This window comes from Anolis carolinensis, chromosome 2 (assembly GCF_035594765.1).
Source record: "Anolis carolinensis isolate JA03-04 chromosome 2, rAnoCar3.1.pri, whole genome shotgun sequence".
Classification (NCBI taxonomy): Eukaryota; Metazoa; Chordata; class Lepidosauria; order Squamata; family Dactyloidae; genus Anolis; species Anolis carolinensis.
Genome location: NC_085842.1, coordinates 194871759 through 194885834, shown reverse-complemented (window position 1 = coordinate 194885834; position 14076 = coordinate 194871759). Strand labels below are relative to the sequence as shown.

The following is a 14076-nucleotide window of genomic DNA, read 5'->3' as shown; positions in this document are numbered from 1 at the left end:
GGCAAACAGATATCCCAGTATCCTCTGTACTAGCATACCAATGTTTCTTGCAAATCAACAATTGATTGCTCACCAATGCGTCGTCTTCATCATGGAAAGAAGTGACAAGTGGAGTGCCGCAGGGTTCCATCCTGGGCCCGGTTCTGTTCAACATCTTTATTAACGACTTAGATGAAGGGTTAGAAGGCACGATCATCAAGTTTGCGGATGACACCAAACTGGGAGGGATAGCTAACACTCCAGAAGACAGGAGCAGAATTCAAAACGATCTTGACAGACTAGAGAGATGGGCTGAAACTAACAAAATGAAGTTCAACAGGGACAAATGCAAGATACTTCACTTCGGCAGAAAAAATGGAAATCAAAGATACAGAATGGGGGACGCCTGGCTTGACAGCAGTGAGTGCGAAAAAGACCTTGGAGTCCTCGTGGACAACAAGTTAAACATGAGCCTACAATGTGATGCGGCAGCTAAGAAAGCCAATGGGATTCTGGCCTGCATCAATAGGGGAATAGCGTCTAGATCCAGGGAAGTCATGCTCCCCCTCTATTCTGCCTTGGTCAGACCACACCTGGAATACTGTGTCCAATTTTGGGCACCGCAGATGAAGGGAGATGTTGACAAGCTGGAAAGCGTCCAGAGGAGGGCAACTAAAATGATTAAGGGTCTGGAGAACAAGCCCTATGAGGAGAGGCTTAAAGAGCTGGGCATGTTTAGCCTGCAGAAGAGAAGGCTGAGAGGAGACATGATAGCCATATACAAATATGTGAGGGGAAGTCATAGGGAGGAGGGAGCAAGCTTATTTTCTGCTGCCCTGCAGACTAGGACACGGAACAATGGCTTCAAACTACAGGAAAGGAGATCCCACCTGAACATCAGGAAGAACTTCCTCACTGTGAGGGCTGTTCGGCATTGGAATTCTCTCCCCCGGGCTGTGGTGGAGGCTCCTTCTTTGGAAGCTTTTAAGCAGAGGCTGGATGGCCATCTGTCGGGGGTGCTTTGAATGCGATTTCCTGCTTCTTAGTGGGGGGTTGGACTAGATGGCCCATGAGGTCTCTTCCAACTCTACTATTCTATGATTCTATGATTCTATGAACAAGGACTAAGAAAATATTAATTTGAAAGAGTCCAGCTAAACTGTAAAATGAATATCCATGCTTTGGTTTCCTTCTTCTAAGGCACACTCTTCATGAAAGGACTTCCTAGCACTGAATAGTTAAACCAAAGTTGCAAAATGACCAAGGGCTGTTTTCTCTCCTATGGCCCTTCTTTCAGCTACATCTTTGCTCCTGGCTTGACCAGAAGCAACATTGGGTACATCAACATTGTAGGATTCAATTTTACACCATTTTAACTGCTACTGAATCCTGGAAGTTGTAGTTTTACTAAGCCTTTATCCTTTTCTGCCAGAGTGCTGATGCCTCACCAAACTACAACTGTCATGATAGTACTGAATCATAACAGCTAAAGCTGTGTCAAATTGCATCCCTTCTCCCCCCACTACACCAATATGGCGATTAGGATATAACAAAAAACTGAAATAATTTCAATGTAAAATTTCTCTTTTTTCACATTGTTTATTGCTTCAAGTGAGCCATTTCACTAGGGTTGTTTCTCAATTTCTGTATGGACATCTATACTGTAGAGTTAATGCAGTTCAACACCACTCTAATAGCCACGGCTTAATGCTATAATCATGGGCATCATGGTTTGCCTTACTTCGCAAAAATGCTGGTGTCATATCAAATTCCAAATTATTCCATAGTATTGAACCATGACAGTTAAAGTGGTGTCAAACTACATCAAAGTTATAGTGTACATGCATTCCCCAACTTTGGCGATTTGAATCATGGAATTCTTGAGTTAAACATGTCTTCACATTGGTTGCCATGTCCTTGCCCCAACCAACACCCAATGTAAATGCTTTTACATTGAAAGGGGCTATAATGGATTCTTGAAATTGGTATGTAACAATGAAAACTCTAAGGTTGCTGTCCCATTCTTTCTGACATGGGAGCAAGCCCTCTTCACATCTCAGTAAACGTGCAGAGGACCAGTAGAAACATGCATGCGGTCATAGAATTGTGCACTTTCTTCTTATTTCATGTCAGGGCAGTAATGTCTTCTTTTTATCTTTCCCACAACCTTCCAGATCGGAAGTGCCCCCAGGTTGCAAAACGGAGGCGCCGTCGTAACTCCTTACAGCTTATTGAGTCTAAAACAAGCAAAGGTATGTGAGGAGTGACCAAGACTCCAGTTTGAGTTTGAATTAATAATGTTGAAAAATATGCACCAGATCGGAAAAATATTCAGGCCTCAAGGCTTCAGGAGAGTCTCTGAAGAGCGATTGCTGAACACTGTAGGTGATACTGGGACTAAATGGACCAGTTATCATATGGGGTAGCATATGAGGACATTGCTCAGTAAAACTCCTGGGGGGTTTCCAAAGGATGTCAGGTTACTGACATCCTTTGTGGGCTCTATGGAAATTTTTAGGTCTTCTAGAATGATTCTATGGCAGTTGACCACAGAATAATGCTGGAGGATCTAAAGGGTCTTAGAAAAGGTTTTTTTTTGTTTTGTTTTGTTTTTGTTTTTTTTACTTTGGGGGGAATCTGTTATTGATCAGACATAATGCCACTCTCCTACAGTATATTAAGGGGATTGAAAGTTTATTAATAGTTGGGGATCTGAATGCATTATTATTGTGAGAACAGTCAGGAGTATTTACTCTGCACCTGGTGAGAAAAAGGAAAGGGAAACAGAGAATATGGAGCTGTGAGGAAATGGGACCAAGGCCACATTCTCACAGGGAAGACAGTGATTAGACCATGATGAATTTTTTAAATTAGAGAACCAATTGCTACAATAGCCAGGAAAATGCAAAAGAAAGGGTGCTGTGAGCCAATGAAAATATGCACGCACAAATTTTTGAAAAGCTTCACTCTTATAAGAAGTTCCCATTGATGACAAACGTTAGTCCTGACAACAAAGTTGTTCAGTTTACCATACTGACTTTTCAATAAACTTATTCTTTTGTTTAAAAGTGAGACTGGTTTTTGAGAGACAGTTTAGGTCTATGCCTGACATCAGTCAGGATGGTGGCATTTGAAAGTGAAGCAATTGTCAGTGTATAAAATTTAGTCAAAAAGTCAAACCATGTTCACTTCACATATTATGGATAAGCAAGTCCTGGATAGGTAGAATTGATCTGTGTTTTCTTTCTTGTTCAACACATTAGCAAGAGTAGTTTAGGGAGGACATTTTCTGATGTTTCATGCAAGTTACATATTTCAGCCACCCAGTATGCTGACAAGGAACTAAGAAAGTGCTGTGAAGATGGCATGTATGAAAACCCCATGGGATACAGCTGTGAAAAGCGTTCTGAATATATAGACAATCAAAATGAGTGCAAGACTGTTTTCCTTGAGTGTTGTAATTTTATCAAAGACATACGAGATCAGAATCAACGGGAGGATGAACTGCAACTGGCAAGAAGCAAGTAGAACTTCCTTTTTTCTTTGCAAAACTCTCTGCAAGGCAATATCATATGTGTGTGTAAAATGTGAATGCATTAGAGGGTGAACTCTTTTTAATGAATGAAAATGATGATTTGTTTTCTGTTATGTATATGTGGAATCATCCATTCTGAGGCAGTTAAAATAAGAAACGATTGATCTGTGTGTTGTTGAAGGCTTTCATGGCCAAAATCACTGGGTTGCTGAGAGCTTTCCAGGTTGTATGACCATGTTCCAGAAGCATTCTTTCCTGATGTTTTACCCACATCTATGGCAGGTATCCTCAGAGGTTGTGAGGTCAGACCTCACAAGCTCTGAGAATGCCTGCCATAGATGTGGGCGAAACTTCAAAAGAGAATGTTTTTGGAACATGGCCATACAGCAACCCGATCGATCAATGTTCCATGAACAGTAGTTGTCTAAGGATGGATCTGCCTTTGTGAAAAGGTAAAATCACTATGTTGACCTCTTTTTGGTGGCAAACTCTGTTTATTGGCCATACTTATCAGTGAATTAATGCATTACAAACCTTAGTTCTTCTGTTACAGTCTCTGTACAACAGACTTGTGGTGGCAGATAATGTGGACACCACAAAGATCATACCAAAGCACAATAAGACGAGGACCATCATTTTTAACTAGGCCAAATCTTTATTCTTCTTTTGAACAAGAATCCCCCCCCCCAAGTCAATATTTGAGTCAGTATGGAAAAATACATATAAACAAGATAACCAAGATAATCACAACCACATCTGTCTCATGTTTTCCTAGGTGAAAGTGAGGACTTTATCATGGATGAAGATGGAATTACATCCAGGACTCTATTTCCAGAGAGCTGGTTGTGGGAAACAAAAATACTAACAGATGCTCCTAACGATCAAGGGTATATGTCTTTTATATTCTTCTCTCCATAGCAGCCTACTTTTCAGTCTGGAGGAAAACTATATTTTACCATAGAATAAAAACATGTATTAAAGCATCCACATATTAAAATGTAGGAATAAATCAACATTTGAAGGTAAGGGTTCCCAGCCATGCATGGGTCTCTAGGGTGGAGGGAAGGAGATAGCAGGAATAACAACAACAACAACAACAACAACAACAACAACAACAACAACAACTTTATTCTTATATCCCGCCCCATCTCCCCAAGGGGACCCGGGGCGGCTTACATGGGGACCAAGCCCAGTAAAATAAAATACAACAACATAAAATACATTTCAATTATGATAAAATTAATACAGAACTATATATAAAATCATAACATAATATGACAGCAGCAAAATAGGGAGGACAGAGTCTAAGATCTTTCACTTCTCATATTTTGGAAACAGAAAGCTGAGTGAAATTTCAAACTTGCAGGAGATCAGTAAGGGCTTCATCACAAGGTGCTGGAGAAAATGAGGGAAAGTGGGGGAAAAGGTGGAGTTTCATGGGGTTCTGTCTTTAAAGAAGATGAAGAATTTACTCACTCCCATCACACTAAGATCGCTTTCTCCAGCTTCTAACTCAACTATCCACTTGATTCCCATCACATGGGCAAGCAATGACTCCTCCTGTTTCAAGGATACCAGCATCCTTTTTTTAAAACAGGCATCCCTTAAGGCAGCACTGCCTTCAAGACCTTTCCATTGAAGCAAATTTAAGGCATTTTTCTTAAGGTGGCACTTTCCATGAGGTCATTTGCACTCAAGACACTTTCAGTGAAACAGAGTTAAGCATCTTTCTTAAGGCAGCACTTTCTCCGGGGTCATTTGCACTGAGATTTCTTTCCTCCCATTGTCCCTCTTGGGGAAATAGCATTGCGGTTCCTCCCACATACAGCATCATTATTTTATTTACAAGCAGACAACAGGGATTAACATAGTGGTTCTCAACCCTGGGCCCCCAGATGTTTTTGGCATACAACTCCCAGAAATCCTAACAGCTGCTAAACTGGCTGGGATTTCTGGGAGTTGTAGGCCAAAAACATCTGGGGACCCCAGGTTGAGAACCACTGGATTAATATCACACAGAGAAATTGACCGTTATGCAGGGAATTGTTGGAAAAACTAACATGTTAGAAATGGCAAAATACCTCAACCTCACAGTTGAAGCTTGCATCGTGTGAACGGCACCATGGCTTGCCATTTCTTAAATGTGTAGAAATGCTGATTTTTCTGTGTGTGATGAAGTCATTGGTTATTAATGGCAGCGACAAATAAAGGGTGGGAGTAAGCTGTTTTCAGGTTGTGTTTTGGGGTCCTGTAGGAGACAGCACTCAAGGGAGATTGAGGCTTCAATTTCTGATGGCCAAACAGCTTCTCTTAATTGTTGGGAATCTGCAGAACTTTTATGCACACATGTAATTGGAGGTTGAAGAGTTAGAGGGAAAAGAAAATGAAAGGTGAGGAGAGAATCATCCAATGAGAGTAGCCCTAGAATTTAAGAAGTAGAGAGGAATTTTATGGCCAGCAGCAGCCACATATAAATTTGAATATTTATTTCCTACCTTAGTCTGCATATTATAATCTCTGCCTCCAAATATGACATGGCACCTTTCTTCTTGTACTTAGGATCTCATCCAAGACAGTTTCTTTTTATCTGAAAGATTCCATCACAACCTGGGAGGTGTTGGCTGTGAGCATTTCAGAAACAAAAGGTAAAACATCTTAGATGGTCCCAAGAATGAACTACCATGAAGGCGATGGTAGGCTGCAACAACCCTTAATAAGTGTTTTGAAAGAAAGAGATTTGTTGCGTGGCTGCTTTTGATTTTCCATCTGCTTCCTTTTCCCTCGATCTTGCTTATAGGCATCTGTGTGGCTGACCCTTATGAAATAACCGTCATGAAGGATTTCTTTATTGACCTAAGGCTGCCTTACTCGGTAGTCAGGAATGAGCAGGTGGAGATTCGAGCTATTCTCTACAACTCTGGAAGACAACTTATCAGGGTAGGCTTTGGGCTTTGGTCAGGGTTTTAGCTCTTTACAGAACGTGGACAGTGTGGGTGCCAGTCTAATCTCCCTGGGGAGAAAGTTCCAGAGCCAGGGGGCCACCACAGAGAAAGTCTTCTCCCTCATTCCCACCAAATGTGCTTGAGACGGAGGTGGGAGCGAAAGAAGGGCCTCCCCTGCAGATCTTAGAGCCCGCATGGGTTCATAGGGGAAGATGCGATCGCCAAGATAGGCAGGTCCCAAACTGTTTAGGGCTTTGTAGGGATTTACTTGCACCTTGAATTGGGACCGGAAACTTATCAGCAGCCAGTGGAGCTGGCTACCCAAAAGATGAATTCTCATCATGGTGGCGAGGAAGCTAGAATGCAACACTTCTTTGCCATTTCACCCACAGATGGGGTGGGGCCTCAGCCTGCGTCATCTGATGCAGTGCATCTAGATCTGTTGCGAAAGAAGAGCCCCAGCATGGTAAAGGGCATCCCCCCCCCCCCCCCGTGTGATTAGGCGGAATGTGACATACTTTCAAATACTGAAACATAATTATTATGCCCCCTCTTACCTTCTCTTCTCCAAGTTAAACATTCCCAGCTCCCTAGCTGTTCCTCATAGGGCTTGACTTCCATACCTTTTATCATTTTGGTAGCCCTTTTCTGAACACATTCCAGCATGTCAATATCCTTTTTAAATTGTGGTGTCCAGAGCTGGGCACAGTATTCCAAGTGAGTTCTGACCAAAGAAAAATCAAACGGTACAGTTACTTTGCTCAGAAGACACCATGCTCCTATTGATGCAGCCTAGAATTGCCTTAGGCTTTTTAGCTACTACATCACACTCTTGCCTCATGCAAAGCTTGTGGTCTATTAAGACTCCTACTATGACACATGTACTATTGTCAAGACAAGTGTCACCCATCCTATTTCCGAACATTTAATTTTTATTGCCAAAGTGTCGTATTGTACATCGCTCCTTCTCAAAATTCATTTTGTTAGTGTTGGTCAATCAGCTCTCTAATCTGTTTAAGGTAATTTTTTATTTTGATCCTGTCCTCTGGAGTATTAGCTATCTCTCCTGATTTGGTGCCATCTTCAGATTTGATAAGCAGGCCTTCTATTCCCATCATCCAAGATATTGAATAGAACTGGTCCCAGGACAGAATCCTGTGCAGAGCCGGTCCAACAATGAGGTGAATTAAGCGGTCGCTTGGGGCGCAAAACGTACGGGGACACAGTCAAGACTGCTTTTTCTGTTGATTTGTTGTAAAACATGATGTTTTGGTGCTTAATTTGTAAAATCTTAATGTAATTTGATGTTTAATAGGCTTTTCCTTAACCCCTCCTTATTATCCAACATTTTTGCTTATTCAACGCTTTTATTTTTCAATAATTGGTTTGGGGGGGGTGCCAAAATTCTGTTTGCCTACACTTGAAAAATACCTAGGGCCGGCTCTGATCCTGTGCCACTTCTCTCCAGGATGAGGAAGAGCCATTGTGAAGCACCCTTTTCTTTGGCTGGTTACCCAATTATCAATTCACATAACAGTGGCATTGTCTAACCAACCTTTATTAGACTCTTTGTGAGAATATCATAAGATACCTTGTTAAAGGCCTTACTGAAATCAAGATATGTTATATCCACAACATTCCCTTTATCTATCAAACTTATAACTTTATCTAAAAAAGTGATAAGGTGACTCTAGCATAATTTTCTTTGGAGAAAGCCATGTTGTCTTTAGTGAACATGGCATTCCTTTCTAAGTGCTTACAGACTTTCTGTTTAATGATATGCTCGAGAACTCCTCCTGATATTGATATCAAGATAACTGGGCAGTTATTGCTTTGGTCCTTCCCCACACCCCTTTGAAGATGAGGACAAAATTTGCCCTCTTCCAGTCTGCTGGGATATTTCCTGCTCTCTAGAAATTCTCAAAGATGATTGCTAGGGGTTTGGAAATTACTTTTGCCATTTCTTCTAATGCCCTTGGATCTAATTTATCTGACCCATGAGACTAAAATTAATTTAGATGTTCATGTACTGCCTTTTTAAAACTTATTCTGTGCTGTGTTTGCCTTAATAAATCATCTGCTCCATTTACTCCAAGGTAAGGTCTATTTACCTTTTGAGAGAAGATGGAGGAAAATAAGGTTTTTGGGTTGTTCTGCCTTTTCTCTGTCCATGTTAGCATTTTGTTATCACTTTATGCAGTGGTCCTACCATTTCTTTATTTTTCCTTTTACTACAGACATAACAAAATTGTTCGGTTATTCTTTTTAATTCTCTAGTAAGCCTGAGCTCATTCTGTGCTTTGACTTTATTGACTTGCTGGCTATTTATTCAAATTCCTCTTTGGTGATTTTGTTCTTTCTTTTATTTCTTGTACATGTCCCTTTGAAATCTTAGGTCATTTGAAAGCTCTTTAGGCATTTAGGGCTAGAATGCATGTTTGACTATGTTTGATTTTGCCTTTCTGATGTATAATAAAGTCTAGGGACACATGGCCACCCCCACGTAAGGAATCCATTAAGCAGGTCATCACTTTTATTTAGGATCAGATCTAAATAGCTCATCCCTTTGTTTCATCTTTCACTTTCTGGACAATGAAATGTTCTATAAGGTAAAGAAGGAATTAGTTGGACCTCATGGTCTTATCAGAATTTGAAATATCCCATCACTTCATTACTTTTTGAGTTAATGCAGTTGACATGGTATCAAACAGGTATAACCCTGCAGGATGGATACTAGGTGTCCTTGGGCAAACTATCTCTCTCCCAGCTAAAAGGAGGAAAAAGCAAACCCATTCGGATCAGAGAAGAAAAGAAAACCCTTTGAGAACCTCACCATGAATCAGAGTTGACTAAGGCCCCTTCTATACTGCCATTTAATTCAATATCAGATCACAGATTATCTGATTTCAGATGGATTATATAGCAGTGTATAATCCAGATCAAACACTGGTTTACATGATAGTGTAGATCCATCTTAAAATTAGTTTAAGGCTGGATCTACACTTCCCTGTATCCCAGGATCTGATCCAAGATTATCTTTTTATCCAAGATTATCTGGTAGTGTAGACTCATATAATCCAGTTCTAAACAGATCTGGGACCAGATCCTCAGATATAGGGCAGTGTAGATCCAGCCTAAGAATAACAACAAATTACTTTGTTGCTGTTTATTCGTTCAGTCGCTTCCGACTCTCCGTGACCTCATGGACCAGCCCACAACAGAGCTCACTGTCAGCCGTTGCCACTCCCAGCTCCTTTAAGGTCAAGGATACCATCCATCCATCTTGCTCTTGTTTGGCCCCTCTTTTTTCTTCTATTTTCCCCAGCATCATTATCTTCTCCAAGCTTTCCTGTCTTCTTATTATGTGGCCAAAGTCCTTCATCTTAGCCTCTAATATCCTTCCCTCCAGTGAGCAGTTGGGCATAATTTCCTGGAGGATGGACTGGTTGGCTCTTCTTGCGGTCTCAGAATTTTCCTCCAACACCACAGTTCAAAAGCATCTATCTTTCTTCATTCAGGCTTCCTTATGGTCTAGCTCTCACATTAATAAGTTACTATGGGGAATACCATTGCTTTAATATGTGGGCCTTTGTTGCCTGTATGATGTCTCTACTCTTCACTATTTTATCAAGATTGGACATTTCTCTGCTTCCAAGAAGTAAACGCCTTCTAATTTCCTGGCTACAGTCTGTGTCTGCAGTAATCTTTGTGCCTAGAAAGACAAAGTCTGTCACTGCCTCCATGTTTTCTCCCTCTATTTTTCAGTTATCAATCAGTCTGGTTGCCATCATCTTGGTTTTCTTGATGTTTAACTGCAACCCAGCATTTGCACTTTCTTCTTTACCTTGGTTTTAAGGCTCCTCAGCTCCTCCTCACTTTCAGCCAAAGTGGTATCATCTGCATATCTAAAGTTGACTTTACCATCAATTATAATATTAGATTATGTATGTGAGTGGAAAGCCTTCTAGCTACTGGGGTGTGTGTGTGTGTGTGTGTGAAGCTGAATGTGTTCTGCCTCATAGACATTTTCCATATGGTTTGTTTTTTTTAAAAAAAATTATCCTAAAATATTGCCTAAAATTTGCAATTGCTTTTACAGATCTATTGTGAACTAGTGCAGCTTGGCTCCTTATAAGTCTTTTCCATTTAGTTTCCTTCTGTCTGAAAGGCCTTGTCAATGTATTTTTTATACCTCATCTTGCCACTCATGTTATAATTATTTTACTTTGTTATTAAAGTTCCTATTTTTGAATTCCACCATAAAGTTCAATTTTAATTTACTTCAATGGCTGACTGTGACTGGATATACTTAAAGCCAAAAGTGGAGACTGGAAAAGAATCGAAATTCAGTAGTCCCTTGAGAGGGAAAAGCATAGAAGTTGTATCATGACCCAAGGAAAGAAAGTTTCTTCTCCTTTGGCCATTTGTTTTTTACATTTCTTTTAAAGGCCCTTCCTTCTGTCTTTCGTCCCCAGGTGCGAGTGGAGCTGATTCATAACCCTGTCTTCTGCAGCGCTGCCACCGCCAAGAAGCGCTACAGACAGGATGTCACTATCGGGCCCCAGTCCTCTACGGCAGTCCCATTTGTCTTGGTTCCACTTGAACTGGGATTACATGACATTGAGGTCAAAGGTGCTGTTTGGAACATGATGATGTCCGATGGTGTGATCAAGAAGCTCCGAGTTGTGGTAGGCATCACACCAGACCCTCCCATGAAGTTGACAGAAAGAGAGGTTGCAGCCAGGATGGTTTTGTCACTTCACTCATTCATTCTGTCTCCCTCGGCCAGTTTAGCAAGGCAACCTTAAACTGAAGGGCTAGCATTGGTAGAAACTGGGTTGTTACGACTGTGGCTAAAACAGCACAGAACACACACCAGGTTGGGTACAGCTTGTCCTATTTGCCCTTTTCACACATGCCCACTGGGACATAAAAGCAACAATAAAATACTTTACCTTCAGGGTCTATCTACACTGTAGAGTGAATTAAGTTTGAGACTAAACTCATGGCTGTGGGTTGGCAATCAAGAGTGTGAGTTGGCATTCAAGGAGCAAAGGCACCAGTAGCTAATGTTTTAAAGTAACCTTGATTAAGAGAACTCTAATTGCTGATATAAAAAGGAGTTGCAAATCCTGGGTTACCTAACTACTTTCTAGGGAACAAGAGAAAATGGAAGGTACCAGGGATGGACTGGAAACTTGAGATAAGGTGAGATAGGCTTGAGAGTATGACACCACATCACTCAGCAGGGGCAGGACAGATAACGATAAAAAGCAAGAAGGGATCACTTTAAACATCTTAATGCTATGGAATCAAAGCGTTGTAGTTTTACAGGGTCTGTAAAACTTCTCTGCCAAAGAGTACTAGTGCCTTGGCCAAATTCCAGCTCCCATGACTGCATAGCATCGAGCCATGGCATTTAAAGTTTTGTCACACTGCAATCACTCTACAGTGCAAATGTACCTTAGAGACTGAATTTTGAAATTTCTGGTTTTTTGGTGATTTTTGAAAGGGAGCATATCAAAGAATTCTTTTTCATGTCAGGAGCGTCTTGAGAAACTGCAAGTCGTTTCTGCTGTGAGAGAATTGGCCGTCTGCAAGGACATTGCCCAGGGGATGCCCAGATGTTTTGATGTTTTTACCATTCTTGTGGGAGGCTTCTGTCATGTCCCCGCATGGAGCTGGAGCTGATAGAGGGAGCTCATCCACAGTCTCCCCGGGTTGGATTTGAACCGGTCAGCAACCCAGCCTTCAAGCCAGCAGTCCTGTCAGCACAATGGTTTAACCCATTGTGCTACCAGGGGATCCTATCAAAGAAATGAAATAATAATAATAATAATAATAATAATAATAATAATAATAATAATTCCGAATCCAGACTGACAAAGTTCTGGAACACAACACACCAGACATCACAGTTGTGGAAAAGAAAAAGGTTTGGATAATTGATGTCGCCATCCCAGGTGACAGTCGCATTGACGAAAAACAACAGGAAAAACTCAGCCGCTATCAGGACCTCAAGATTGAACTTCAAAGATTCTGGCAGAAACCAGTGCAGGTGGTCTTGGTGGTGATGGGCACACTGGGTGCCGTGCCAAAAGATCTCAGCTGGTATTTGGAAACAATAGACATTGACAAAATTACGATCTGCCAACTGCAAAAGGCCACCCTACTGGGATCTGCACGCATCATCTGAAAATACATCACAGAGTCCTAGACACTTGGGAAGTGTTCGACTTGTGATTTTGTGATATGAAATCCAGCATATCTATCTTGTTTGCTGTGTCATAATAAAATAATAATACCTTTATTTATACCCTGCCCCATCTCCCAAAAAGGGACTCAGAGCAGCTTACAATCATAAAATAAAACATAGTCGATAATATAAACAAGGTAGATAACATATCAAATTAAAACAAAACAAAAATAACACAAAACAACTGAAAATTTAGTAAACAATTATATATAAAAATAGTTTAAACAACATTAAAAGTCCCAGCCGTTGCTCTGCTAAAGATAAGCCATAAAATCCAATTGATAGTTATTAGGAATTCTTACATTTTGCCATTGTCGAAGGCCTGTTTCAAATGACAAGTTTTCAATTCCTTCCCGGAGCCTCCAGTGGCCTAGGGGATAAAAGCCTTGTGTCTTGAAGGTTGGGTTGCTGACCTGAAGGCTGCCAGGTTCGAATCCCATCCGGGGAGAGCGCGGATGAGCTCCCTCTATCAGCTTCAGCTCCATATGGGGACATGAGAGAAGCCTCCCATAAGGATGGTAAAACATCAAAACATCCGGGCGTCCCCTGGGCAACGTCCTTGCAGACGGCCAATTCTCTCACTCCAGAAGCAACTCCGGTTGCTCCTGACACACACACACACACAAAAAAAAATCCTTTCCAAAGGTCATGAGTGTGGGCGCTTGCCTAATATTCATAGCTCTCCGTTTTTACTTCAGTTAATCGTATACTATCCTTTAAGTTCCATCAATGGGACTTTGCATTGGAAAGAAATATAAAAACATAATTTTAACATAGAGTCAGATAAAAATAGCAACAAAGGAAAATCAAGTGGATATCGCCGTGCTTTATATTAAATCAAATGTAATGTCATAAGGAGTCAATATAATTTAATTTAATTAATTTAAAAAGAGAAGAAATAAAGTCCATTCATGACCATTGCTAGACAATGATTAAGGATTTTTAAAAGCCCTGATTTCCACAACTGTTTTCAAGGATTTTGAGGCAGGTCCTCGCAAAACAAAACTGTATTTTAACCAGGAGGTAGATGAATGTTAGTGTTTCCATTTTGAGTTCCTTTTTGTTGCCATGACTGACTAATTTTCTTTCTGGTGAGACTTTCACAGTGATTTTGCACCTTTTTTCTTGCCAGCCTGAAGGGATACGGAGATCACTTGTGGATGTCATTGAGTTGGAACCCTCTAAAGCAGGGAAAGGTGAGTGAAAGCCATTATTCACCGGTGACTCCTTTTGAAACTCTTTCTTGAGTCCTGCAAAGAATTTGTTATTGCTTAATTTTTTCATCCATCATTGTTTTCTAACCAAGCAGCTAGTCTTTTAAAATTTGGACTAGAGTTGGAGTGGATTTATTGTACCTATGTTTC

At 40.8% G+C, this 14076-nt stretch overlaps 1 protein-coding gene across 2 annotated transcripts in view; it reads left to right on the top strand.

Moving 5' to 3' along the window:
* The window catches only part of LOC100566793 (venom factor), a 77075-nt gene that overhangs the window by 29000 nt on the left and 33999 nt on the right, over positions 1-14076 (top strand). For both annotated transcript variants that reach the window (XM_062971467.1, XM_003216808.4), the window contains exons 16-22: positions 2154-2231; positions 3299-3499; positions 4290-4401; positions 6074-6159; positions 6312-6451; positions 10932-11144; positions 13845-13908. In XM_062971467.1, coding sequence (XP_062827537.1) covers positions 2154-2231; positions 3299-3499; positions 4290-4401; positions 6074-6159; positions 6312-6451; positions 10932-11144; positions 13845-13908 — 894 coding nt within the window. The remainder of the gene's footprint in view (positions 1-2153; positions 2232-3298; positions 3500-4289; positions 4402-6073; positions 6160-6311; positions 6452-10931; positions 11145-13844; positions 13909-14076) is intronic.